The sequence below is a fragment of the Choloepus didactylus genome, chromosome 5, assembly GCF_015220235.1.
Source record: "Choloepus didactylus isolate mChoDid1 chromosome 5, mChoDid1.pri, whole genome shotgun sequence".
Classification (NCBI taxonomy): Eukaryota; Metazoa; Chordata; class Mammalia; order Pilosa; family Megalonychidae; genus Choloepus; species Choloepus didactylus.
Window position 1 is genome coordinate 113,382,460 of NC_051311.1, and position 27,939 is coordinate 113,410,398.

Here is a 27,939-nt window from a genome sequence, read left to right on the forward strand (position 1 = left end):
TCGGCATCTGGGCTTGTAGTATGCATGTAAATCCCCTTTGGAATTTACACGTACACCCATGCAAGTGCACTAATCCTTCAGAACACCAAACTACCCATTTCTGCCCCCAGGCAGGGCCAGGGAGAAGTGGAGGAAAATGAGGCATAACTTACCTTTGGGGAAAGCTAATTTACTGCACATTTGAATGTTTGGCTCTCAGTAGCCATTGACCTAAGCTTGACCCACCAGAGTAGCTGGCGCTTAATGAGGAATTCTTTCCTGCAAGAGAAATTCTTGAGATTGTTGGAGAAGGAAAAAGTAAATCCATGGGAATTGTCAAAACTGGTAGATAAGGCCTGTTTCACTAGTCTAGCTGGATTTCCTTTAAACTCTAAGATGAAAGCTGTTGAGTGTGGTGCTCTCACCAGTGAGGATATGAAAGGTTTTTGTTCTAGTCTACTAGAGCCTGAATAATGGAAGTCCATTCTATGAATCCACAAAAACAGTGACCTATTAGCTATTCTTTTGTACTAAGCGTTAATAAGGATTAATATGGGGCTTTGGACTAGAGTGCCATTAATCTTTCATCTTTCTTTCTTTCTTTCTTTCTTTTTTTTTTCAGTAATATCATTTGCAAAATGTTTTATCTGGTATATTAGAAATCTTTGAGTTTTAGATGGGTTTACTTTGAATTTTTACCTATTTTCCCTTTCGTAAATGTTATCACACTCCTAGGTACCTTGAAATTTCTTTTATAGAAGGAAATGTCCCATAAAGAAAATGGAAAAAAAAAATGATTGCTTAGAGAATTTAAGGGCCCCATGAGATGTTTATATTTCTAAGAGGACTTCTGTGGAAATAGCTTTAGGGACATATCATGATAAATACTTGGCATTCTTTGAATATGAAGCTTTCACAACTCACTGGTTTTCAGGAACATTCTTGGAAGTTTTATTTTGCTTTGGTTTTTGTTTTGTTTTGTTTTGTTTTGTTGGTGTTTAGTTTTGTTGCTTGCTTATTTGCTTTTTCCACTTGCGTTGACTCCTTCACATTCACTTCTTGTTCTCCTTTTGACCAAAGAATGTACTTCAGTCTGCTATGTTGAACAAAAACTTACTGATGTATCTGTTCAATGCGTACCATTGAGTCGTATACATATATAGATAAGGAGCTTGTATTGCCAGTAAGGAATGAGAAGACTTGAGTTTCCTTTATCATTGTCCTGATTTGACATCTGTGACTCTCATGGCAGAGTTTGGCAAAACTGATTTCAGAGTCATAACCAGAGCGTCAGTAGGTCAGTTTCAGTCCAAGAGACAAAGGAAGACTAGACTGGCAATGTTATTATGGCCAGTTGGGAGAGGTGGAACTACAACCATAGTCCTGAAACAGAAATGCAAATCAGGACAAAAATCAGCCTGGAAACACAACAGAAGCATATTGATGAAATACCCAGAAATAAAGATCATAAAAATTAAGCAAATGTGGGGCAATTGTGACACAGAGTTTTTGAACCACCTCTATTTCAAGCTATGTGAAAAACTCACTACCTATTGCAAAGCATGACCCTGTTTTCTTTAGTCTTTCTTCCCCTGAAACTAGTCTCATAACTCTTCAGAATTAAATGGTCTGTTGAGCCAAGAATGAACAGGGTTGAATAAAATAGACCAGTGTATTTTGGTTAATTATACCTTTTAAAGTTTTCATAAATAGCTCTTTACTATTATCATTTTCTGCTCAATAAACAGCATCAGTTCCACAAGTTTGGGGATATAGTTGAAACTGATTTTTTTTCCTAAGCAACATATTTGACATTTCTTCAGCAAGACTCCAGCCCTGCTTCCCATGCCTGGTCCCAAATCTGTGGTGAAGGAAACATGACTTCACCCATCTCATCCTTATTGTAGCATTGGCGTTCTTCTTCACAAGACCCTGAAGACCTTCAAGGTCATGGACAGTATTTATGAAGGATGGGCTGTGCTACTAAGAGGCAAAAGTGCTAATGTCTTTCACAGCTGTGATAAAACATGGCATGGTCCAACCAATGGCCAATCTGGAAGAGTCTTTGGGTTTGGCTTTCGAAGGTTTGTTTGAGGCCCGAAGGGGCATTTTATTGTTATTCATTACCAATTGCTTCTGTTCCAGCTTTAAACAATACATACATTGATTAGAAGTTAAGATTGAGATATCTTTGCTTATGGCACTACCATAAGCTCACATTTCCCCACTTCTCAAATTCCTTCATCTTACAAAATGAGTGGGAAAATCTTTCTGTGACATGATAGTATCACCATCTCTTTTCAAGTGGGAGGACACCACGCCCACACAGCAAATTTTCTCTGTGTTGTGGTACTTGTGCAGCAAAAAGCTGCGCTTCTAAAGGGTTTCTTGTGTAAGTGCTTTCATGCTTCTCTCCTTGGAGACTTCACCCAGACTCCTAGCCAAGTCGAGGTCAGGAAGTACCCACCCTGACGCTTCTTTTCTGTATATGTTTCTCTGTGGTTCTCCACAGCCGCGTGGAACTTATTCCTTTTAGTCTCCCTCAGAATCGTTTATGTTTCATTATTTGCAGATGTGAAAAAAAACAAGTTGACAAACAGGGAAGGATCTTTTTATTTAAGCCTTTGGTCGCCCGATTGATTCTGAAATGTGTGCTCTGGGTTCCAGTTGAATGAGTCAGAAATAGCATATGAGAATCTTACTGTTTCCTCTCTTCTTTTCCTCTTTCCTTTCCTTTTACTCCTTCTCTCTCTGTCTTTCCTTTATTCCTTTCTTCTATTCTTATTCTATCATTTTTAAGGTCAGTTTTTTCCCCCCAGATTACTCATTTACACTCTTGATGATCTTTTTGTGTTTCTGACTCTCAAATTTATTCCAAATCACTGTTAATGCATTTATCAACTTCTGACATAAGGTGGTAGTTTTTTTAGTTTATATTTTCCTCCCCTTTACAGCTCCCTTCCTTCACTAATGGCAGACAGTGACAACCAGTGATTACAGGAATCTTGAAAATGCCACTGGGAACTCAGCAACAAGAGGTACTGCATCAGGGCTAAGACATACATTCAAGATTGGATCTCCAGATGCCCGCCTCCACCCCCTGCCTGTGCACACTCCTTTTGTCCCCACTTTACTAGCAAAACCAGTAACCTCTTTCTGCTTCCTGACCTGGAGGTTCTAGTTGAAAACCTTGACAAGGCCAGCAGGACACAGCCCTGCTCAGTGCTTTTACACTGCCTTCCCACATGCAGTCTGTTTGGAAGTGAACACCATGTTATTTCTGTACCAGGCAAAAATCCTCTTTGTGTAAATGGAGATAAAAAATGTGTAGATGCTAAATAATAAGCTTAAACTAAAAACAAACATTTCATTGCATTTCTACTTAGGCTCCTGTTTCTATCTTCTTTCTCTTCCTTCGTCTGTCCTCTTACCATCATCATCCTGCCGTGTGTCTCTTACTTTTGCATGTTTGGACTTAGTCGTCTGTGGCTGAGTTCAGAGTGGAGCTTGGGGAGTGATTGATCATATCAGACCTTCAGGATCTGCTGGTCCAGCAAAGCTCAACTCAAAGCCAGATGGTAAGACTCTGGTTGTCTCCATGAAGCAGTATTATTCTAGCCAAAGCAGCTAATGGCCTTCATTAAGCATGAGTATGAATTACAATGGTAGGTCTATGTCTTAAGAAGTTCACGCATTTACTCAGCAAATATTTGTTTTGCACCTACTATGGGCCTGGCTGTCCTAGCTTTAAGCATGCCACAGAGAACAAAACACAACTGTCCCTTCACGTACATCATTCACATGTTAGCATATATTTTTATATTCTCTTAGTAATAGCAGTTTTGCAAGTGACTCTAGTTTCTTTTGGAAATAAAATGCCAAATTTATTTATATATTAATAAGGCATATATATGAATGGCTGTAAGCATCTTGTTCAGGTTTATATGTTTTTTTAAGAAACAGATGCTGCAAAACCAAAGAGTAATGTTTTTGACTCTTGTGTGTGACTGGAACAGCCTTTTGTAGGACAAGTTTTACTTTCTCTTTCTCCATTCCCTTACCCTCTATCCAAAAAAAAAAAAAAAAAAGAAAAGAAAGAAGAAGAAAGAAAAAGCAAGAAAAAAAGAAACATGTTTAGGTTTTCACCACCTGGTTATGGTTAGTTCTTTATTTTAAAATCGCTTTCAAAACAGATCAGACATTACACTGTTAAAAACAATTTTCACTATAGGTATTGAATATCATACTGCGCTTATAGTAATAACTGATAGATATCTAGAATAATCTTCAGTATGGACTGAGACTATAAAGGACTGTCAATCACTGAGTTTAACTTTAAACACAGATGATTTGAATTCATGTTAGCAGTGTGAGGAAGCCGAGAAGATGGAATGGTGCTGGTTGGAGAGGAGATGATAGGATTACCTCTGCAGTTTGCCTTTCTTGCCGGTCGTTTGAGTCACTAAATCAAGGCAAAGTTTATGAAAAGCCTGTGGCTGGGGTCTCCCACTCTTCATTCCTGCTGAGATTTTCCTATTATAAATCTGCTGTCAGGAATAAGTGCTGTACTTGTGACTTAATTCTATGCAGACACAAACACCTTGGTTCAGCACTTTGGCCAGACGGCCTTGACTGTCTTGAGGGCAACAGCGATCTCATTAACTTGGGCTGTTACAAAGAAAAGGGGTTCCCGAGCTCTATGGTCGTCATTCACTGCTGTGGCAGCAGCCCTGTGGATGCTGAAAAACGGTGAAGTTCAGGGCCGCATTCGGGCCCAAGTACAGAGGCCTGGGTAAGCATAGTAGGATGGTGGTAGGGTTTGTGAATTCCAAAGCTTTATCTACTTTTTAATACCCCCATGCCACCTCTTTTTACAAATTGCTCATTTTAAAGATTTTTTGCCACTATCATAATTTAGCTAGACCTGCATTGTTCATTATGGATGGAGCCACTAGCCACAATGTGGCAATTTAAATTTAAAATAATTAAAATCAAATGAAATTAAAAATCCAGCTCCTCAGTTTGCAGTAGCCTCATTTCAAGTGCTCAATAGCCACATGTGGCCCCTAGCTACTGTTTTGCACAGCACAGAACATTTCCATCATCGCAGAAAGTTCTATTGGACATTGCTGGCGAAGACTGTTTTGTAGAATGTGTCTTGGTCTTTGGCCACTCGATACCTTTACATTGATTAGGCATTTAAAGAGTAAAGGTAAACTGCTTAATGCTAAAACTTAAGCATTTTTCCATTTTTAATATTCTGACACTGACATTAGGCTTTTTTCCCCATTAAAGATACATGGATGATTACTTTCTTTGCCTTCTTTTAAAATGTCTTTAAATATCATACCTGTTTGTGCTATGCAAAGTGTGCCCCCCAGGTTGGTTCGTGTTGCAAACTGTTAGTTATTAGCCTTTGATGAAATAAATGAAGAAATTGAGAGTAAGCATTTAAAAATTTTTATATGGAGTCAGTATTGCTGTGACATTTAGCCATCCGTGCTTATAGTATTTTATAGAAGGATCAGACTACAACAGATTGGAAATTTTTTAAAAAGAAAGAAACTGGTCCTATACAACATAGAGTTGAGAAGCTAAGATGCATGAAAATTTTAAACATTGGAAAATACTTTAACCAGCTCATCTAAAAATTTCAGAAGGGACCAGCTTATATGAAAGGAACAAAAGCTCAATTCAGAGTAGAAAATCATATTAAATTTATAATTATTTGACTTGACTATGGATATAGTCTGCAGTAGTTTTCTCATTCATCCTTCAGTGTATATTAAGATGTCAATGGCAGAGGCTCTTTTGCATAAATCTAGTTCCACTTTTGTGTAATATTCTGTATCGCAGCGATCTCCAACTAGATAGAGTAGGAGGAATGGATCAATTTTTGAGAGGAACGTGGTGCTTGTTTATTACATGTGACCAGATTTGGGCTTTAACTAATAAAGATAGCTACTATTTAAAAAACGTTACAGTATTTGAATTGAAATACTTTTCAATTTATCTCAGCATAAGGGAGATGTTCCTGTGATGCAGCCTGAAACCCTATAGCACTGTTCCAGTTCTATCCCTGAATACTTGGCCACATTTCAATGCACTTGGCCCACAGGGACCAGGGTACATGCATTTTGAGTAATAAATGCCATGTGCTATTAAGTGCTAATTTGCCAGCTTCCGCAACTAAACTTTGAGCTCTCCAAGAGAAGTCACTTTGTATCTCCCTTACCTTGCACAGCAAATATTCATAAGACTCTTGGTTTAATTGGCTTTGGGAACATATTAAAAATAAACCTATTTAATGATGAAGTCAGTCATTCAGTTCATTCTACACAACACCAAATCACTGCTTGTGTATAATTATTTGGCTTCATCTGGTTGTTCTGTTGTCCTGGATACACTGTCAGTCCAGTGCTGTCAGTGATTTGTATAACCGGAAAACCCCTACACTGAGCGATTCCTATTCCTTAGCTCTAAAAAGATAGTTTGCAATAAAGGCAGAAATAATGAACAAATGATTGTGAAATACTTTACAATGACATAAAGCTAAAGTGTTAATTACATAAATATTACTACCAGAAACTGGAACTTTTTTTAAAAAACCTTTGAGTGTCCAGAAGTTGTGACTTGTTGCTTAAAATTTCAGAATCAGTGGCATCTTTGTAAAACTGGCACTTGGGAAGAGAATTTCAGTGCATTCTGTTTCCCCCATTCTACCCCTCCATTTCTTCACATCATATACCTGACCCTAAAGTTGATAACCTCCGAATAAGTAATTTAACTAATTGTTTAAGCTATTTGTCCTCTGTTGTGACTGTTGCTTACTTGTTGACTCAGGATTTCAGAATCGTTCATTCTTCAGAAGCTTCTGCTCTCTAGGTCTTGTCCTGGAATTTATTGAGTGGGGGCCCAGCTATCTGAGGAGGGGGAAGTCATGGCCCTGCAGACATGTGGGAGCTCTCTCTGCCTGTTCTTTCGCATGAGTTGGAGGCATCAGGATCAGGAAATGACTCCCATAGCCGGAACACTTCTCTGGAGGGAATCAGAAGCCAGGAGACTTGTCTGGAGGAACAAAATGTTTTGCTGATTGTGGGACTTGCAGGAAGGACACAAACAACAGTCTGCTCTGAAAGGTGTGAAGTTCTCAGTCCTCAGGACAAAAGATCTTGTCCTTCTAGCCTTGGTCTTTAAGCCACATTCACACTCACGGAAAATACCACCACTCACAGAAAATACCACTACTCGCAAGGACTTCCACTGAGAGAAATATAGGCTGGTTGTTACTTTGCTCATTACAATTGTGATTGTACGTCTTCAGAGTGAGCAGATCTGTCTTGCTGTAGACCAGGGTTTCTCAACCTCAACACTTGGCATTTTGGGCTGGTTAAGTTTTTGTTGGAGTGGGAAGGGGATTGTGCTGCCATTGTAAGGTGTTTAGCAACATCTTTAGCCTCTAACCACTAGATGACGAGTAACAACTCCTTAGATGTGACAACCAAAACATTTCCAGACATAGCTGGGGGTGGGGCAGGGCAAAATCACCCTCGTTTGAGAACCATTACCATAGACTCTCATAGGAGTCCAGATTTGCTGCCTTTTCTTACAAAGATCCAGAACTTTCATCTAGGAGTCTCTGGGAAAATGAGTGAGGAATATATACTTCATGCTATGTCAAAAAAAGTGTGCATAAGCACCCGGTTGTATGAGACACTCAGCTGACTTCTAACCAATCAAAGTCCTTTTTCTCTAGACATGTATTTTCTAAGCCATCAATTGATATTTCTTGTCATGAAGAGGATCTGAAGATAAATCATTCAAAACACCTTGATAGCAACTGATATTGACAGGATCCTAAAATGTGCCTTAAAGAACTTGTCTGTTATTTCAGCATGCAAAAACAATTATTGAGCATCTATTATGTTCCAGGTGTTGCACCAAGCATTGAAGATAGGGGACAAATAAAGCATAATTACTGCAATCTAGGAATTTAAAGCATCATGGGTTCCTATAGTCGATCATTAAGTACAGATATGCAGGATAAATTTTGCAAATAATATATGCCTGGATTGCTATACACAGAAGAGAGGCAGCTAAATCAGTCTAAGGTGTATTCCAGAAGAGGTGAAATTGAAGTTATGAAGCTCTGTTTTGAAGGTTGAATAGGAGTTAACTGGATGAAGAGGAGAACAGAGAAAGCAAAGTATAGGAAGGCTTGGGGGATAAAGTAACACAACATGGAGAACTAGAGGCAGCTCTGAATGCTGGAGAGAAAGGATCATATGGGACAGTGTTAAAAAATAACATGAGGGAGTCAGAGCCTGACCTTGTGTGCTTTGGATGCTAAACCTGAAGCCACAGTGGAAGGCCATGGCAGAATTTTAGCAGAAGCAGGAAGAGCCTTTGGCAGCTCCTTCCAGCAGCATTGTGTAGGAGAGATGGAAGGGCCCTGACCAGCAGCAGGAAGTCCATTTAGGGGTCAGCAGCAGTAATCCAGGAGGAAGTTGACAGGGACCTAAATCAAGGCTATGGCAATGGGTAAGGGGTAGGGGATAAGGAGATCTTAAAGAGATTAAGATCAAAGCTAACATCTGATTGGATATGGGGACTTGATATAGAGGAGATATTTAGTAGATACCAGGCTTCTGGTGAAGGTGGATCAGGGGCTGGTTCTCAATGCCATGAGGGAATCCAGGAAGAAGACCAATGTCGGGGAGAGAACATGGCATGGCAGAGTGGTTAAAACCTTGAGTTCTGAAATTACATTAGACCTGGGTTTATATATCCCAGTTCTGTTATTTACCAACTACATGACTTAAGTAACTTCTCTAAGCCTCTTTCCTCACCTATTAAATAGGGCCAGTAGCACTTACTTGACATATTATTGTGAGAATTAAATGAGATCATCATTGGGAAGAACTATGTCTAGAACTTAGTAGTTGTTCAATAAACATTAGTCAAAATGTGAAGAATACCCCCCTGGAGTAATGCAGTAGGGCATTTGTGAACCAGACAGCCCAACTTCAGAGCTGGTACTCCTAACCATTCCAATATGCTGCCTTCTTGGGGCAACTTCACATAGCTTGAGGTGGTAGGAATATAGCCAGCTTGCACTAGGCAGAGTGGTGCAATATAGGGATGACAACCCAGGCAAGGGGTAGATCACAAGAGATTTTATATCCCGGAATAGGGAGTTTGGCCTTTATCCTATGTGAGGAACAAGGTAATACTGGGATTTTAAGCAGGGAGACATGTCCCAGTTTTCATTTTAGAATAATTACTTGTCAGCGGTATGGAAGGGGTGAACTTACAACATAAGGAAGGGCAGAGAGAAGGGCCCGCCAGCCTTTTTTCCTAGTTTCCTTTTAAGCATAGAACACTCAGGTTGCCAACTTGATTCTCTTGCTTCCAAATATGGATTAAAACGGCTATTGAAGCAGAAACTTAGGGTATTTCAAGTATATCAGAGTGGGCTTCCCTCTTTCTCAGTCCCCATGCAGATGACATGGATCCCGAAGGTTTTACTTTGGCTTAGAAGGCCAGTACTCAACACTGTGCAAAGCAAGGAAGGAAGTTCGCCTTTGTAGATAGATTCGAGCGGGGCCGCAGTGGGCTCTGACCCAGAGCATCGTCCAGACCTTTTTGAGTGATTTGGTCTCATTAGCCTGTCCAAAAAATCTTCAAATTTTAATGGTGCATAGTTGTACTCGCAAACTTCCCACTGCCAAGCTTGGGCTCTGGAAGAAGGGATTTGATGGCCCACAATGGTTTGGCTGGAAGCCGTGGAAGTAGTTTAATGGCTTTGTATAATTTAATGATTTCATTCACTAAGAAAAATTTGGATTAGAGAAGGGGAATAAGTAAATGAGGTAGTAGTAATAATCTTGACAGGTGAGGTTTGCTGAGAGTGTGTCAGGTAATCCTCTGCTGAGATGCATTTCTGCTTCACATCATATTGGATTTGGGGATTTTCCTCTGTCTCTATGGCAGTATTGGCAAGCCCTGGACAGGGAGCCAGCAGTTCGGATTATTGTCAATCCGAGCTCAGGTGACAACAGAGCTGAGTGGATCTCATAGCAAATGTGTATCTTTTTATCTTAGCATTTAAAGCCTTTCATTATTTCCTCCACTGAACTTCTTGCCACTCACTATACACATCTTTCTGCTGAAACTCATTTGTGCATTCTCTTTCCTCTTCTTGGTATGATATCCTGCATTCCCATCTCTACATCCTTGTCTGGATCCCACCACCCCTCAAATTAAACGCCATGAGTCTGCTTTCCTTTCTTCTCTCCTCTTTGTTGACACTGCCAGACTCTTTTCTCCTCTCCACCAGAAGTTAACTTCATCCTCTCTTGAATACCCACAGCAAATCTCCAAGCATTTCTCCCTTCTGCTTTAGATATTGACGTGCAGTTGTTATTTCCCTGCTGAGACGCCAAACTTTTTGAGCTCAGCATCTCTCTTGATTCATTTCTGTGGCCCCTGTAATTCTTTGCCTATATCTTGCACATAACAGGCTTCCGAGAACATGTATCCAATTATAATGAATAGCAGAATTATTATTTAAAAGAAGCAATTCAGGTTGAGTGAGGACATCCAGCATGAAACTGAAATAGCTGAGAAGAGGCCAAAATGCATGCCTGTGTGCTCCAACCACTAGACCATTTTCCCATGCCAAATAGGACAATAGTGATCATTATTTTTGTTGTCATGGTTTTCTTTCTCACACTCACACTGAACCTTTGAAGTGAAATCTCTCCTAGCACCACTGAGGTTGTTCATTTATTTGGGGGGGGGTGCTATTCAATGGAAAATTATGAAGTCTCTGGTGAAATGCTGCCCTGATCTATTCTCTAGAGATTCAGATGCTTTTGACCAAGCTGGTATTTCAACAGCTTGAAAAATGAAGGAGGGAACCATGTCTGTCTAGACTGACCAGAAAGTAAAAACAAGAGGCACTTTGAAATCTGTGAATCTGACCACAACTGAGAGTTGAACTTAGTCCAAGTAACTGGAAAATCAGTTTCTTGGATTAGACAAATGCTTCCCTTAAGACTCTCAAACTGCTAGCTTTCTTTTTTATAATTAATAGAAAATTATTACACTGACAGACAAGGAACTTTATATTTGCATTAATGGGAAAACTTGCTGTTGAAACTGGGGGAAATAATTTAGCTCCAAATAGAGTTTTTAGGGCCAAGATAAATGCAAACAAATGTGCCAGTGATCTTCCCTGTTGGACAGTGATGGATTTTGCTGTATTCCCTAATGGAAAATATATCAGTTCTCTTTGGGCTGTAGATTGGACACTAGAACGAGAAAATGCTGAAATAGAGTCAGTGGAAAGCACTCAAAAAATCTCATTTCTATTTTCTAGAGAATAAGAGTTCTAAAGGGATAGATAGTTCCCTTTCCCAGGAATCAGTTTGGTGGGTTGTAAGGATCCGTGACAAGGTGGGAGGTCCTGATTTCCACTACAGGGACTGTCATCACTCTCTATCTTACGGAACTGGGAATGGGGAGATGGCTTCAAGGTGTAGCAGCTGCCTTGGTTTCTTTTGTGCATTCAGTCATTTTATCATCCAACACATTTTTATTACCATCTACCACTTGCCGACTCTTTTAGGTGCTGTGTATACAGCTGAAACAAAGACAAATTTCTCACTGTTACGAAATTCCTATTCCATTGGTGGGAGACAGACAATAAATGTATAAATAAATTATACAAATCAGATGGTGATCAGTGCTATGCAAGAAAATTAATCGGGGAGGAAATGAGTGCCATGGGGCAGGGCAGAATGGAGTGAGGTATGTTGCTGTCTTCTCTAGGTTGGAAAGGGAGGACTTTACAGATGATGATGTGACATTTGAACAGGGACCCTAAAGGAGTCATGGAGAAAGATGTGAATATTTGAAAAAGAATAATGCAGGCAGAGGGAATGGCAAGTGCAAGAGCCAAGAGGTGTGAGTACTCTGAGCAAGATCAAAGAAGAGTAAGGAAGCTTTAGTGGGTTTTATTGTATCCCCCCAAAAGATATGTTCAAGTAATCCCTGGTACCTAGAAATGTGACCTTATTTAGAAACAGGATCTTTGCCGATATAATCCAGTTAAGAAGTGGTTTTATGGATTAGGGTGAACCCTCAATCCAATGACTGGTGTCTTTGAAGAAGGAGAATTGTACAGAGAGACACAGAGGAGACACACAGGAAGGGAGACCATGTGAAGATGGAGGCAGAGATTGGAGTGATACCTCTATAAGCAAAAGAATGCCAAGACTAAGAGTCTCCCCCACAGACCTCTTTGTTGCTCAGATGTGGCTTTCTCTCTCTAAGCCCACTTGGCAGGTGAACTTGCTGCCCTCCTCCTATGTGGGACATGACTTCCAGGGGTGGAAATCTCCATGGTGGCATGGGACATGACTCCCAGGGATAAGCCTGGATCTGGCATCGTGGGATTGAGAAAATCTTCTTGAACAAAAGGGGGAAGCAAAGTGAAGCAAAGTAAAGTTTCAGTGGCTGAGAAATTTCAAATGGAGTAGAGAGGTCACCCTGGTGGGCATTCTTATGTGCTATATAGAGCTATATAGATATCCATTCTTAGTTTTTAGTGTGTTGGAATAGCTAGAAGGAAATACCTGAAACTGTCAAACTACAACCTAGTAGCCTTGATTCTTGAAGACAATTGTATAATTATGTAGCTTACATGGTGTGACTGTGTGATTATGAAAACCTTGTGGCTCACACTCCCTTTTCCTAGTGTACAGACAGATGAGTAGAAAAATGGGAACAAGAATTAAATGAAAAATAGGGTGGGATGGGGGAGGTGGGATGCTTTAGGTGTTCTTTTTACTTTTATTTTTATTCATATTTTATTTTTTTGTAGTAAGGAAAATGTTCAAAAATTAATTGTGGTAATGAATGCACAACTATACGATGGCACTGTGAACAACTGATTGTATGCTGTAGGTGGCTGTATGGTATGTGAATATATCTCCTTAAAACTGAATTTTTAAAAAAAGAATGCCAAGGGTTGCTTGAACCATCAGAAGCTTGGAGAAAGGCTTGGGATGAACTCTTCCCTAGAACAGGAGGAACCAACCCTGCCAACACCTTCATTTTGGACTTCCAGCCTCAAAAACTGGAAGAGAATAGATTTCTGTTGTTTTAAGGCACCCAGTTTGTGGTAATTTGTTATGTCAGCCCTAGGGAACTAATAAAGAAGATGGCTCAGTTGAAGCAGTCAGCAAAGGGGAGAGTGGTAAGATATGCAGTAAGAGCAGGGTCTGGGACATCCTGCAGGCACGGTCTTTATACAGACTGTCCAAGGAGGAAATCCCTGTGGTGGGTGGGGACCACTTCTTTAGTGACACATGGATTCTGGAACGGCCCACTCATCGGCCGAAACTGTACTAGAACTGTAATCGTCAAGGGAAGAGAAGCTGGGGTCCATTGGATTGATATTGCCTTGTTTTCACTTGCGTTGCAGAGCAGCCTGGTCACTTCCAGGACCTATTCTCTCAACTGGCCATGCTTATTGTCACCTTCAAACCTTAGCTCTATTTTGTTGCTCCCTCTTTCCCTTGACCCATGAAGACATTTCCATCCTTCACAGCCTAGTTTAAGTGATTGGGAGACAGTGTGGGTACATTTGAAACAGAATAGAATTTGTAGTTTCAAAAACATTGAGTTCAAAAATCTGCCTTTGTAGTTGACTAGCTGCATGACTTTGAGCAACTTTTTTAACCTCTTCAAGCCTAATTTCCTCATCAATAATAACAACAAACTGTTCTTCAGATATATTAACTAATTGAAGAATCACAACTAAAGAATCACAGTTATCCAAGGAGGGCAATTTTGTTGTCAGTAGCTGGGGAAGTTAAGGCACAAAGAGTTAAGTAAATAGCCAAAGCTTCCTACTAAATGACAGAATCAGGGATTTGAACCTGAGCAGTATGGCCCCAGAACTCATGCATTTGACTCTGTGCTATGTTGCGGGACTGTTAAAAGAGATAGGAAATAGAGAGTACAAACTTGGTACTCAATAAATATTAGTTCCAGACAATGAGTACTTTCTTGGTTTCAAGTGACAGAGAAACCAATCCAGATTCCTTAAGCCAAAAGAAAGTTTATTAGCTTTCATAAATCAAAGTCTAGGCTCATAAATCAAAGTCTAGATTCTAGGGTCAATACTGGCTTTAGCTACTGCTCACTTTAGGTTTCAAATTCTTAACACTAGCCAACTTTTGGCCCTGCTTTGTCTATTGATTCTTTCCAAGCCCCACATAGTGAGCCCAGGCAGCTTCACTTCCACGTCTGCACAACAACCAGACCAACGGAGGAGAGAATCCACGTCCCTGATGTAGGATGACCACACGTCCAGCGTGCCCAGACACTCCCCATTCACACTTCTAACCTAAGCTTAATTCATTACACCTCCTTTCCCTCTCAGAAGTATCCTGATTTATGCTGTGTATTACGTGGTCACTTTACTGAAAAAACAAAAAAGATTGAAATTTAGTTTCATTGACTTTTGCCTCAGATAGAAAAGTCTTCCCCTGAATCTCAAGAAGAATTCACTTAGCTGAAAGTGGGGAGGGGTGGGTCCCCCAAAGAATAGAGGTACTGTTGTCCAGAGAAATGGGCGGTCAGTTCTGGGCGCCAAAACCATGAATCTCCAATACGGTTCCCTTTTCCTCCTTTAGACTATTCTGTAGAAGTTAGCAGCAAATTGAGGGAGTTTGGGAGTTGGAAGAACATGGGGTTGAGTCTCAGCTCTATTGCTTCATCTAGTTCTGTGACTTTGGTCAGATCATTTCCTCTTTCCAAGTCCCTGTTTACCCACGTGTAAAAAGAGCTAATAGAATCTGCCTCAGTGAGTTGCTGTGAGGATTAAATAGGCTAATGGGCTTAAAACGTTTACCAAAAAGCTTGGCATATACGACTCAATAAATCAATAGCTGTTGTTTTGCCATGGTGCCTGGAATAGATCTGAGCACACAGTAGGTGGTCAGTAAATAACTAGTGGACAGTGACAGGATACGAAACAATATAAAGGACCATAAATCTGATAGTGAGTATGGGGAGTCTCTGGGTAAGTGTAGACAAGTGTGCTGTCAGTGAAAGGAACCTTAAGATTTTAAGATTGGAGTTAGATTCATGTTACAGATGAAACTTAGGGGATGTCACTGAGGAAGTGTACTTTTTAGAAGTAAATGAGAAAATGAGAGATTATTAAAATTTAAAACAGTCAAAAAGATTTATTAACTACCCATACTAGGGAATACAGATATGAGTAATTAATGAAGCCTACCTACTCCCAAGAAATTTGGAATCTGATGGGGAAGAAAACTCATAAATTTACATAGGTGGGTTCTACTTATACTTAATATATAGAATATAAGATAGATAATTATACATGCCATAATCTTAAACATAATAGTTTTAGGAGACCCAGCTAAAGTGCTATGAAGGGTCAAATGAGAAAGAAATCTTCATTTTAAGAATCCTCATTTGAAAAACAGGAGTCCTCATTTGAAGTTTTCATTTGAAAAACAGGAGGTATTTTGGGGAACTGGAGGTCATTTGAATAAGACCTTGAAGTGTGTCTGGATTTTACACATGGGGAGGATAAGAAGGCATTTGAGGCTTGAACACCCCCGGTGGAATCACATCTTAGGGCCTTTATGCTTTGTTCCTTCTACCTGGGATGCTTTCCCCCAGGTATCCACATGGCTTGATCCCTGACTTCCTCGAGGCTTTTTTAAACTCCATGTTCTCAGTAAGCCCCTCTCTGGCTATCTATGCAAAATCGAAACACCCCAGCACTTCCCACTCTCTTCCCTCTTTAGCACTTGCAACTGTCTAACTAACTATATATTTTATCTTATATATCTAACTAACTATATATATTCCTCCACTGGAATACAACCACCACAAAAGCAGGAAAGTCTGTCTGTTTTGTTCACTGCTCTGTGTCCATCACCTGGACTGGTGCCTGGACCACCTTCAGTGCTCAAATTTTGTAAAAGGAAGGGAGGGAGAGAGGCTAGCTGAGGGGGAAACATGAAACCAACAACAATTGGAAAGTGGAAGTTTGTGCAGCAGATGCAGTGTCAGTCCAGGTGGGCTGCAGTGTGGATTGGGGGTGGGAGGGCTGGGTGATGCTCAACAAGGGAGAGGAAATTCAGACAGGAGACACATGTAGGCTCAGACCCTAAGAGACTTGAAGAATTCCCCTTTGGTTCTGCATGTTGTAGGAACTATCAGAGGTTTTCAACTAGGAAACTGAAATGAACAGGGTTCTGTTTTAAGAGGATTCATCTGGCAGTGTTGTTTGTAGCAAGGGTGGGCATAGAGAGAGACTGGAGCTAGGAACAGCAGGTAGAAGACCATGGTGGTAAGCTGCTTTAACCAAAGGGAGTGGTGGAGAAGGGAGAGGACAGAGGGAAATGCCCAAGAGAAGGGAATGTAAAGAGGCTGAATTGACAATATTTGATTCTATTAGTAAAAGAAATGCTAGACAGTGTGTAAAAGTAGATAATCTATATGTGCAGTGATTGATGTGGCAACTGCTCCAATGTTTATAGTTAGAGTTGTCACTTCCTAGAGATGGAAGGTACCACTTCCTCCTTAGGACCAGCATATCATTACACACAAAAATGATGTTTCTAATCATTTTTGTTGCTGCTTTTACTAATTAGCATAATGAACAATCATTTTGTATCTGGAGACCTTGAAGTTTACCTTGATCATCTATACATCTACAATCAACTGCTGAAAGCTAAATATGATGCCGTCTCTGCCCTTGTGGCCAGTTATCTCTTTCACAAGCAATACTCCCACTGAGAGGAACTGCAGATCTGTACATTTGCAAGAAATGGTGAAGGGAACCAAGAGTAGGGTATAGAGTTGTCCGGAAGTAAGCAGCAAAGGAGATTTAAGTCTGAAAAAGGAAGCTAAAAGTCCCTCCTCCTTTTCCAGGCAGCCAAGGATAGTATTTTCAAGTGTTGAGAAATTTATTGACCAGAATCTGTGTGTGTAGCCAGCTATACAAATAGGACTGCCAAGTACAGCCACAGAGATCATGCCCTGTACAACCCAAGAAGGCCCCATGCATGTAGACTCCAAAGGGATTGCTGCTTTCTGGAGCTGTGTGATGCAATGGTCCTGCTTACAAGAATGCAGAGCAAAGGATTTATTTGAGGGATGCTAGGAGGGCTCTGCTATTTCAAACTGTCTCTCCCTCCTGGATCTCTTAAGAACTGCAGTTTTCCACCAGAAGTTCATCAGTTGGGGTTACCACTATCTAATCCATCAGTGTAAATTAGTTTTCCAGCCGTTCTCTTGTGCCTGAAAGACCTGTGACTTCCTGAGAGAGCTGGGGGTGATTGGGACTTAAAAATAGGAAAAGACTAAAAATCGGGTGTTCCAATTTGCTATTGCTACTGTTAAGCAAAATACCAGAAATGGATTGGCTTTTATAAAGGGTGTTTATTTGATTACACAGTTACAGTCTTAAAGCCATAAGGTGTCCAGGGTAAGGCATCAATAGAGTACCTTTACAGAAGGATGGCCATTGGCATCCGGAAGACCTCTGTTAGCTCAGAAGGCATGTGGCTGGCGTCCGCTTGCTCCCAGGTTGCATTTCAAAAGGGTGTTCTCCAAAATGTTGCTCTTGGGGCATTTTGTCCTCTATTAGCTGCAGTTTCTCTTCAAAATGTCACTCTTAGCTGCCCTGAGGTCATTGTCTGTGAACTCCTTTATATCACTCCAGTGATCTATTAACAACCACCCTGAAGGGGCAAGGTAACACCTCCATGGAAATTATCCAATCAAATATTTCACTCAGTTGATTGAGTCACATCTCCATGGAAACACTCAATCAAAGGATTCCAACCTAATCAACACTAATACATCGGCCCCAACAAAATTGCATCAAAGATAATGGCATTTTGGGGGACATAATACATCCAAACTGGCACATAGGGAAAATTGGGAAGGAGGTTCTGACAATGTACTTGGTCTGTTTCATGCACAGTTGTGTCAAGGGAGGCTATGCCTTGAGCAATACTGGAGGATTAAGTTGAGGTTAGATGATGGGTGGGCCTTAAATGTTGAGCTAATCTAGAAAATAGGGAGCCATTAAAGGATTTTAAGGAGGAAATTTTATGGAAACACAGATCAAGCAAGCCTTCCCATCTCCAAACATCAAATATTGAAGTCCTGCTGACTAGACTTCTCTAAGAAGGATGTTGTTCTATTCCTCGTCTCTGTATTCCCAAGGAAGTTGACTAATCCGCATCAATTCAATACAATACATATTAACTGCACACGAATTTATACTGGCTCAGTCACAAGGTTCAGAAACAGCTGCTTAAAAATACTATTCTCTGGCTTCCTTTCTAGTTGTGAATATTTTCTTTCATTTCCTCCCATTTGAAATGACTTGGGTGACATTCCATCAGGAAGTAAACTTTCCAAGTACCATCATGTTAGAGCCTTCAGAGAGAACTGATGTGGCGTAGAGTGTTAACAGGAGTGCTCTGTATGATGAGAAATGTATGTTTTCTTTACTCTGGCCAGATTTTTCTAGACTAGAAAGTGAAGGTTTTTAAAATATTAGCATGTAGTATATTTAACAAAGTGCTTACTGAAAATCCCACAAAATATGTCTTTCCTGCATATTTTAAAGCACAGAGGTGCTCACCTTGGTTTGCGTAAGCATTCAGTGGCACATGTTATACTTTATTTTGGCTGCTGTGATACATACAGGAGGGTGGCTCTCTGCAGACTCCCAGCAAAGTTGGCAAGCTGCACGCAAGGTTGGTCCAAGGATAGGGTGACTAGAGTGAGCTCTGTGCAAGAGCCTTCACTGTCTGCTGTGCAAACATATGTCTAAATTCACAGTCCAATTCATCATTCCCACTGGCAACTGCACTAGCCTGGGTCAGACATGCAGTTCAGAGTCTGAGCCTGAAGGGATACATGGACAGAGATGTCAGTGTATGGGTGACAGTGGAGGACACAGGTGTAAATATATCCTCAGTGAGCATATTACAGGAGTAAAGAAGAGGCCGAAGACAGAACCCCAGAGCCTGTCTTCATTTAAAAGACAGATGGAGGGAGAGAAACCTACAAAGGAAACTGAAATGGAGGACACAGAGGGAGAGGGTTTCAATCAGGAGGGCAGGCTATCAAGAGGTCAAAGGAAGAGTGAGCTTCAACCAGGAGGAGCTGGTCAACAATGTCAGATGCTGCAGGTAGAATACAAAAGATAAGGAAATTTCTGTTTTAACCCTTAGGCTTGAAAATTGGAAACCCACGGAAGACATTAGATCAATTTCAGACAGATGGTTGGAATGAAAAAATGATGAGTAAATGGGAGATTAAGTCTCTGTATCCTTGGACCCTAAAGCAGAGTTCTGTACCTTGTAGGGGCTCATTACATAAATGTTTATAGCATTTTAGTTTAATTTTTAATTTAAAGTTTTTATTTGAGAAATTCTATGTTTTTCTATTGAAAAAATTTAAATATCTTCTAAGAAAGAAGACTAGCCATCTGAAATACATGGAAAAACTGGCTGAGGCATTTGCTCTTAAATTGAAAGCCACACATCCAAAAAAAGAAAAAGAAAAAAGTCCTTTGTTTCTTCCAAACCAGTTCACCCACAGTAACCCAGTAGCAAGCTTAGTTTAGAATTGAGCCTATGACTTGCCCTCATTTAGTGTGTTGGAAATTAATTTCTATTCATTTATTGAGCCACAAATTATTTCATCAATTCTAACATTCATGATTTTTCACATTTGAATTGGTGATGTGTTATAGTTCAATTAGTGGTAATTGTCTTTCTCAGTGCTACGTAAAGCAGTTGTGCATCTTCCAGTTGAGAGCATGTTAGATGTGAAGTCATGAGATAATTGTTTTGTGCCTCCCGCCTTGGGCAGCAGCAAGATGCCTTAGGAGTGAAGAAGAATGGTGTGAAGTGACCTGCTCTGCTCTCTGCCTCCATTTTTCTCCTGGACTAAACTTAATGGTCCTCCACAATGTGGCAGATGGAGGGCCCACAGCCCCATTGCGAAAAGCTTGGCCTGGCTCTCAGACCCACTTACCCAGAGCTTTGCAGGCCCTGAGGGAGCCGGGGAAAGTGAGAACCCGGTGATCTTGTAAAACACCAGCCCCTCTCCTGACAGAGGGCTGCCCTGTAATGCTCAGAGTTATGGTTGCAAGCAGCAGACACCACCTCTAGTGGGATTTATTGGAAGGAAATCTGGTGTTTACAGAATCGACAGGAGGCAAAGGGACCAGGTGTGAAAATGGGCAGGAACATAGGGGATCCAGGCACTGGGCCTCTGGAACAGTCTGGCCTGGGTATTGGACATTGCCGCTACTCCTGCAAGTTTTCCAAAATTAATCCTAAGTGTCCCCTTGGCTTTGCCTCCCAGGCTCCAGAAACAAAGCCCCTATTTGGGGCATCTCAGTCTAATCGCCCATAACCTGCTTGTGTCCTGGTCGGCAGGAGATGGAAAGCAGGAAAATGTCTCCCCTTGTGCTTCACAAGAGGGACATAAGGTGTAGCACGTCAGCATTGCAGCTCTAGTGCAAAGAGGAATATGCCCAAACAGAAAAGGATTTCTGATATTTTATTGCCAAACAATGACAAACAACCCACTGCACTCCTTCCCAAGTATCTCACATTTGTGAAGCCATCAGAGCAGGTCAACAGTGAGAAGACTGTGGCGTTTTAAAGTCGGCTACGTTGGTTTCATTCTGAACCACAAACTGGTAGAGGAAACTAACCCTTTGGAAGTATATGTAAAAGGTCAAGCCTTGTGCTAGTATGTTATATGTGATTGCTGTGTAACATGTGGCTATTCATTCTTAGACCTTCAGAAAATCTTAATGAAGGAGGACAGTGGTTACCAAAATTATGCCAGTGAGAGGGATAAATGCAGCAACTGCAGATGGCAGAATTTGGGTGTTAAAATAATGTGTCCAAACGAAACTGTTATTCTGAAATTAGGTCATTGGACTGACAGGTAATTAAGTCCTGCCAGTAGTTTTATTCCTTGTGCGGATCTGGGTACAGAAACCCATACATGGGTGGTAAATTTTTTTTATTCTTTCCAATCACAGAGGAAATGTAGCTGAGTATGAAGTGGTGGCACAACTCATATATCAGTAGTCTGTAGCAGGTCTACATAAATCCTTTTCTTTAAACTTAACTGTTCTCAAAACGGTTTTAACAGAAGTAATTCCAGTTTCACCAGAAAGGAAACCAGAGTCTTAAAGAAAAATATACTGTCTTTGCTGAGCAAGGCAAACATATCAGTATGCAGAGAAACAAACCAGTCTCTTGTGTTTTATTTCTTAAACAAATCCACTGAAACACTTACTTTGTGTCTTAAAATGGCTGATAGACGAAGAATTCTCTGGCTACTAAAAATGAACACCTACAACTGGTTCATATCCACTTTAACGGGGCATGCACTTTTTAAAACAATTTGTTTCTCTGTTATTCACAGTATCACATCATACTGCTTTGCACGAATTATGCCTATATTAAGTGACATTGATTTTTTTTAAAAAATTTGATCAAAGCGTATCTTTTGGGAAACAATTTTATATTTAAAGAATTTATAGTTGTATTTATATTTAAAGAATATTAGAAAACCTGCCATTTTCCCTTATACTTCTATGCATGAACTAATACTTGGCTATCGCCAACCTAGCCCTTAGCTAAGGCCTTAATAGAATTGAAATTTTTTCAACAAGCTACAAGGAGCACTTTCTGCCATGATGTTGCTTTTTGACATGTTTAAAATAAAAACCCTGTATCTGCAAAAGGTGAGAACTTGATACTATTGAAAACTGACATTCATTTGGGGAGACCACCTCCAGTTATTAGAATTAGATGTGAATGCACAAACTGGATAGCTCTAATAAAAGCATAATTGTTATCCATAACATAATAATTTAATTCTGTAATAAATGCATTTGGACCTTGACCCTTTACTCCTCTTGGGTCCACAGAATGAAGTGAAAGAATCTATTATTAGTCTTCCCCAGGATCTTCACGCAGTTCACTCTCTTCCCTCCTTTAAGATTTTGCTTCCCCAAAACACACATCAACTCCTGACATAGTATATGTTTTGCTTATTTATTTGTTTGTGATTTCTCTCACCTAATTGGAATGGAAGCTCCATGAGGATGAAGATTTTTGGTCTCTGTTCCTTGTTTTATGCCCAGCACACAGTTAAGTGCTCAGTGCATATTTATCAATATACAAGCAGTGTTCTTTTCAAAGATTCTGCTTACAAAGATTCCCAACTATCTAGGAGGCTTAAAAAAGCAGTTCTGTTATTCACAATAGTCAAAAGGTGGAGACAACCCAACAGATGAATGAATAAACAAAAGGTGGTATACACATGCAATGGAATATTATTCACCTGTAGAAAGGAATGAAACTCTATACATGCTGCAATGTGGATGAACCCTGAAAACGTTATGCTAAGTGAAATAAGCCAGACACAAAAGGACAAATATTGTATAATTCCACTTATATGAAACATCTAGAATAAGCAAGTAGATTAGAGGTAACCAGGGACCAGGGGAAGGGGGAATGGGGAATTAACGCCTAATGCACACAGAGCTTCTGTTTGGAGTGATAAAAAGTTTTGGTAGTAGATGGTCATGAAGGTACACATATGTAATTCATACCATTGAATTATGCATTTAAAATGGTCAAAATGGAAAATTTTATGGTATATTTAAATATATAAGCACCATAAAAAATTTTAAAAAGCTGTTTTACATCTATTATTTTATTTGGTTATTCTTACAGCAACACTGTGTTTTAAGAAAGGGTTGTTATCCCCATTCAGAGATGAGGAAACAGTGGCTTAGAGAATTTCTACGACTGGTGCAAAATCAAGGGGCTAATAACTGGTAGACTCTGGCCTTAAACCCAGATCAATAACTCCCCTTGCACTGCTGCTTCTGCCACATTGTTCTGCCAACAACGGTGTTAATCTGCTGGCCAGAGGAATCAGTGCTTCATATTAAACATTTCTGGTCAGGTCTCAGAGCAGAGATTCCAGAATTGGGAAGATTATATATAACATTGATATTCTTTATGTATAGCTCTGAAGGGTGAGACCTGACTTCTCCAACTGCATCTTAGGTCGGTTTAACTCTGGAAGTGAAAGGGTGATACAGATTAAGGCCATGCAATGTCTACCTCAGAGAACCTCCATGAGGCCCCTCCTTACACTGCCACTGAACATTGAACCTGCTTTAGGTATTTTTCCACAGCATTTCTATTTCATGCCATACTGTGGTTAGGGAGGCAGTACACCTGGTGGTTAAAGATCACAGAGCAGAAAACAGGCAGAACCAGACAGGACTTGAAGCCTGACTCAGTTAGGAGTTTCTTTGGGGGAAGTTATTCAGTCTCATCTGTGAAACAGGGCTGATAGGTGTAGATTCTCAGAAATAAATTGGATTAGACAAGTGAAGCACTCATCATTGTCTAAGGCATTATCATGGTATACTTCTTGTATCCTTTCTAATAGATTGTACATATCATAGGAGATAAGATACTGTACTGGCTGTATCACCTTCATATTTGTTGTATTTGCCATGCATTTGGTAGGTATCAGGGCATGGCCACTGAATCCATTAGATTTAAAGAAATGTCTCTAGAAGGCTCAGAAATAGAACCACTGTCCAACAGATTAGTGGCTTTTTGAAAATTACCTCTCCTTCCAGCGTTCACCAAAAGAAAAAACTTCCCTCCAGCTAATGCCTCATTGGCTTTGTGTTAGACCCTTTGATCAGGAAGATAAATAGTGTCAAGGTGGGTGTTTTGTTCAAGACTTTCCAAGCAGGTTTATGGTGGGGAGATAGCAGTTATACCTTTACATATAGATAAGGACTTAGATGTTTTATTTATACCTTAACATTTTAAAGGTTTATTTGTCTAGAAATCTGGGTATCAGCGTTCTTTTCAAAATTTTAAGTGCAAATTTTTATGTCACAGATGCGTGAACTTGTATGTATGTGACCTTGTATATAAATGACAATTTGCCTTGAAAGTGTTTGCATTCTCTTTCTGATATGTGTACAAGTGTGGTTATAAAGAGATGAGGTTGGTTCTACAATCTACACACATATATACAGAGTAGTGCATTTCAATGAAATCTCACATTTAAAAATGTTTAATGTGTAAATTGCAGTATTATATTTTACACATCCATAGATTTTAAATTGATATTTCTTTGACAGATCACTTGCTTAATATAGTCAAAACTTTGAGGCTTCCTTTTCAGGTTATAGATATTTATTTGAGCATTTAAGTATGCATTTATAATGTAGTCCTTACATGGTTGATATGGAAATTTGAACTGCTATGTCTCATGAATTATCTTGATGGGAATGGGATTATCTGCAGAGCCTGTGAGTTTTAAAAGATCAGTAAATATTTGTTGAATGAATGAATGTATGGATCGGAAAAAAGTCGAAGTCATTTCTTTTAAACTCCACTTGAACCAATGAAATTAATAGTCTAGAATGAATATAATACTTAAGAGGAGAGCATTTTAATAAAACATTTTGAGTTCATATATCATTTTGAGGTTGACTTTCTTGTGACATCTTAATTCTCTCCTACATCTTCTACATTGTGACTGATGATTTCAAGTGCTCTATGATGAAAGGGGTCTCTAAGAAAAGCAGATTGAGAGAAGAGGAAGAATGATCATGCATTTGCATAGGGTAGGAAGGATACTATAACATCTGGCAGGGGTAGCCAACTGGGTCCATTTGTTAGTGCTCATTAAATTCACATTAATGCACGAACTGCTCTGAACTTGTAAATGCCATTTTTGGTTGTTGCTTTCTCTCAAGCCAATGGCATAGCCTTTTGGGGCCCTATCCTGGTTATTTACTTGCCAGTGGCATTTGACCTAGGGTCAGACCTGCATTTGATTCTTTCCTGTAGGTCAAACACAAATTAATTTGGTGAAAATTAAATTGGAAATGAGTCGTCTGTGCAACAGGTGTCTGCTGTGGAGAATGTGCTCCAGGTGGAAACATTTTAAGAGCTGTTCCTGGGCCATCTCCAAAGAAGATGCTGAGGTCAGGGAGGTAATCCCAAGACATCACATGTGGTGGGGGCCTGGAGATGGAGATGGCAGGTGCTGACTCAAAGTGGTTTCCTCAGCAGCTTGGGGGGACTTTCAAAGAGGCCCCTTTGGAGATAATTTATTCATATATTCATGAGCATATATTTTGGGCATTCATTGGTGGACTGATTTACTTAGAAGTTGCCCTAAGTAACTGGAACTTTACCCTTTGCCCCTACCTCCCACCATCAACCAAAGACTTTGATTTGAAGGAAAGAAAATATTGCATTTTCTCTTTCTATTTCTAGACGATGAGGAAGATGAAGAAATGGTAGAACCTAAAGGGGGCCATGATTCAGAACTGGAAAATCACGACAAAAAACAGGAGGTGAAGGAAGGTAAGGTGTGGACGATAAATTGAGTGATAATTTTATTGTTGTTTTCTTTTGTATACATAAGGGACCATATGGGGAAGTAAAAATTAAATTTAGACTCACTAAATGGAAGGTTTTCTTTGATTGTTCAATTCAATTACATTTAGCAATATAAAATATAATCTCTGATTTGGAGTCATTTATTTCTTGACTAATAGAAGCAAATAAAATACAAATCATTCAGGTAAAATTCCAGTACAATTATCACTGAATAGTGATATAAAACATTTGTTATTAGTTGCCATGTTATCTAGTTCACTGCACTATGTATTCCCAGTGATAACATATTGGAAAAAGAAGATATAAATACTTTGTCAATAAATTCTGAAGTTTTTTCATATGATCTATATTAGAAACATTAACAATCATCATTAATATTAATTGTACTGTTAAGATGTCTTCTTCCACAACTCTGCTGGTATAAGGAGAAACTTCTTACATGTTTGAGTGATAATAATTTCTCACATTTGTTAAGTGCTTTCTCTGTACTAGGCTCCCTCCTAAGCCTACAGATTTACCTGCTCCTCACATCATCCTTTTGAAGCAGATATGATTATTAAAATACCTATTTTATAGATAGGGAAATAGAAACAGAGAGGTTAAAACCTTATCTAAAGATACATAACTGATAAGTATATGAGCCAAGATTTGTAGATGAATCCAAAGCCTGTGCATGTAAGCAATGTCACCATCCTGTAATAGCACTGGGCCTCAAATAAAAAAAGGAAGGAAAGAGGGGACTGAGGGAGAAAGAAAATGGAACAAAAGAAGACAAAAGAAAAAGAAGACATACTACAGTTGATGCTTCATTTAAGATCTAGTTTTGTATCACTTAGAGGTTCTTAGTCCATTGAGACAGAATATAAGGGAACAAAATTTTGAAATTGCTATTCTTGCTGACAAATGGAAGAGTGGCACCTCAGAACTGAGTGTAAATTTAAAAGGTACTTCTATATTTCCTACTGAGTGTCCTAAATATAGGTCAATGTAACTCCAATTAGAAGCTCACTTGATTTCTAAATTTTAAAGATGGCTGTGGCTATGCCTCGGCATGGGACAAAGAGTGAGCACTGTGGATTTTTGCTCATGTGAGCCCTGTGTGATCTCATGAGAAAATGAGGGCAGCCCAAATACCTATTGCAGATGGCATCCAATAGGAAGTGGTGAAAATATCAGAGGAGATGCAAGTGGTGTCCTTTTAACTCTCACAGGAACTATTTTTAAAGGTCCTAGTTTTGTCATTGTGCCTGGTCTCACACCTTACTGTCAAGTTCTGGATTGTGACAGGGCAGGGAGGAGATTCAGCAGTGGCAGTGGCACAAGGATTACTTTCTCTGAGAGATTCTAAAAGTTTTGATAGAAGAGATTTCACATTTAAACTTCTACCAAATATGTCTTTTAAAAAAAAGCTGTTGAATAGGATATCATTAACACAGGTGTAGCAAGGGACAAAAAAAAAGTCAGGATCGGCTAAAATACTCCTTAAAATATACTGCGCGATAAAAGAGCCAGCATATTTTTTGTGTGTCTTGGCACCGATACCCACTCCCACCCCCAATCTCCAAATCCTCTTCTCTGGCAGAGCTCTGCAACCTTCTTCTTAAGTTCTGAGCAAAAACACCCTCCAGTTTTAACTGCTATTTATGCTTCATGGAATTGATTAAAGTCATGTTAAAAGTCAAAAAGAAGTTTGAAAGAACATTTCCTGTTACGGCTGCACCCTGAGCCTTATTCTCCATTAATGGCTTTTCTGCAAATTAGCACATAATGGGTTAAAAGCATGTTTATGTTGGCATCAAACCCTCTCTGGCATTTTTTTTTAAAAAAGCAAGACAGTATTTTTGCAAACTTTTTAAGGAATCTCTAGCAGATATAATCGTGGCGCCATTCACGCGGCTGCCTAGTAGTTAGGGCTGTGTCAGCACTTCCATTATGAGCCCTGCATTTCAGGGATTTATTACTCAGCCGTAAAAATTTGCTCTGGGCTGAAACTTGACATACACAGTTTCAAACCAGGGAACACATTTTTGAAAAATCTGTTTGGCCTTTTTTGGAGTTAAAAAAAAAAAAGGTGGTAATGGGGAGTTGGGAAATATCAGTATTCACTAGCTTTTGACATTTTTGCCTGTGAGACATAAAAGTGCATTAAACATGAAAGAAATATAGGCTTTATTTATTACCATTTTCACTCTTTTTTTTCCCCCACAACATAGAGGAAAAAACAACAGGTACGTTTTAGCTTTTAATCAAAATTAAAACATTTCTATATATCCGTATCCTAATATCTTCATGTTTCGGGATTCAGAACAACAAAATCGGAAACGTAACTCTTGTAAATACAAATTAACTTATAAACCTCACACTAAGTTCAGAGATGGATATCCTTCTTTGCTAGTTT

General features: G+C 39.6%; 1 protein-coding gene across 6 annotated transcripts in view; it reads left to right on the forward strand.

Moving 5' to 3' along the window:
• The window catches only part of DYNC1I1 (dynein cytoplasmic 1 intermediate chain 1), a 320,884-nt gene that overhangs the window by 163,243 nt on the left and 129,702 nt on the right, over positions 1-27,939 (forward strand). For all 6 annotated transcript variants that reach the window (XM_037836734.1, XM_037836737.1, XM_037836735.1 and 3 more), the window contains one exon: positions 25,416-25,505. In XM_037836734.1, the coding sequence (XP_037692662.1) occupies positions 25,416-25,505 (90 nt within the window). The remainder of the gene's footprint in view (positions 1-25,415; positions 25,506-27,939) is intronic.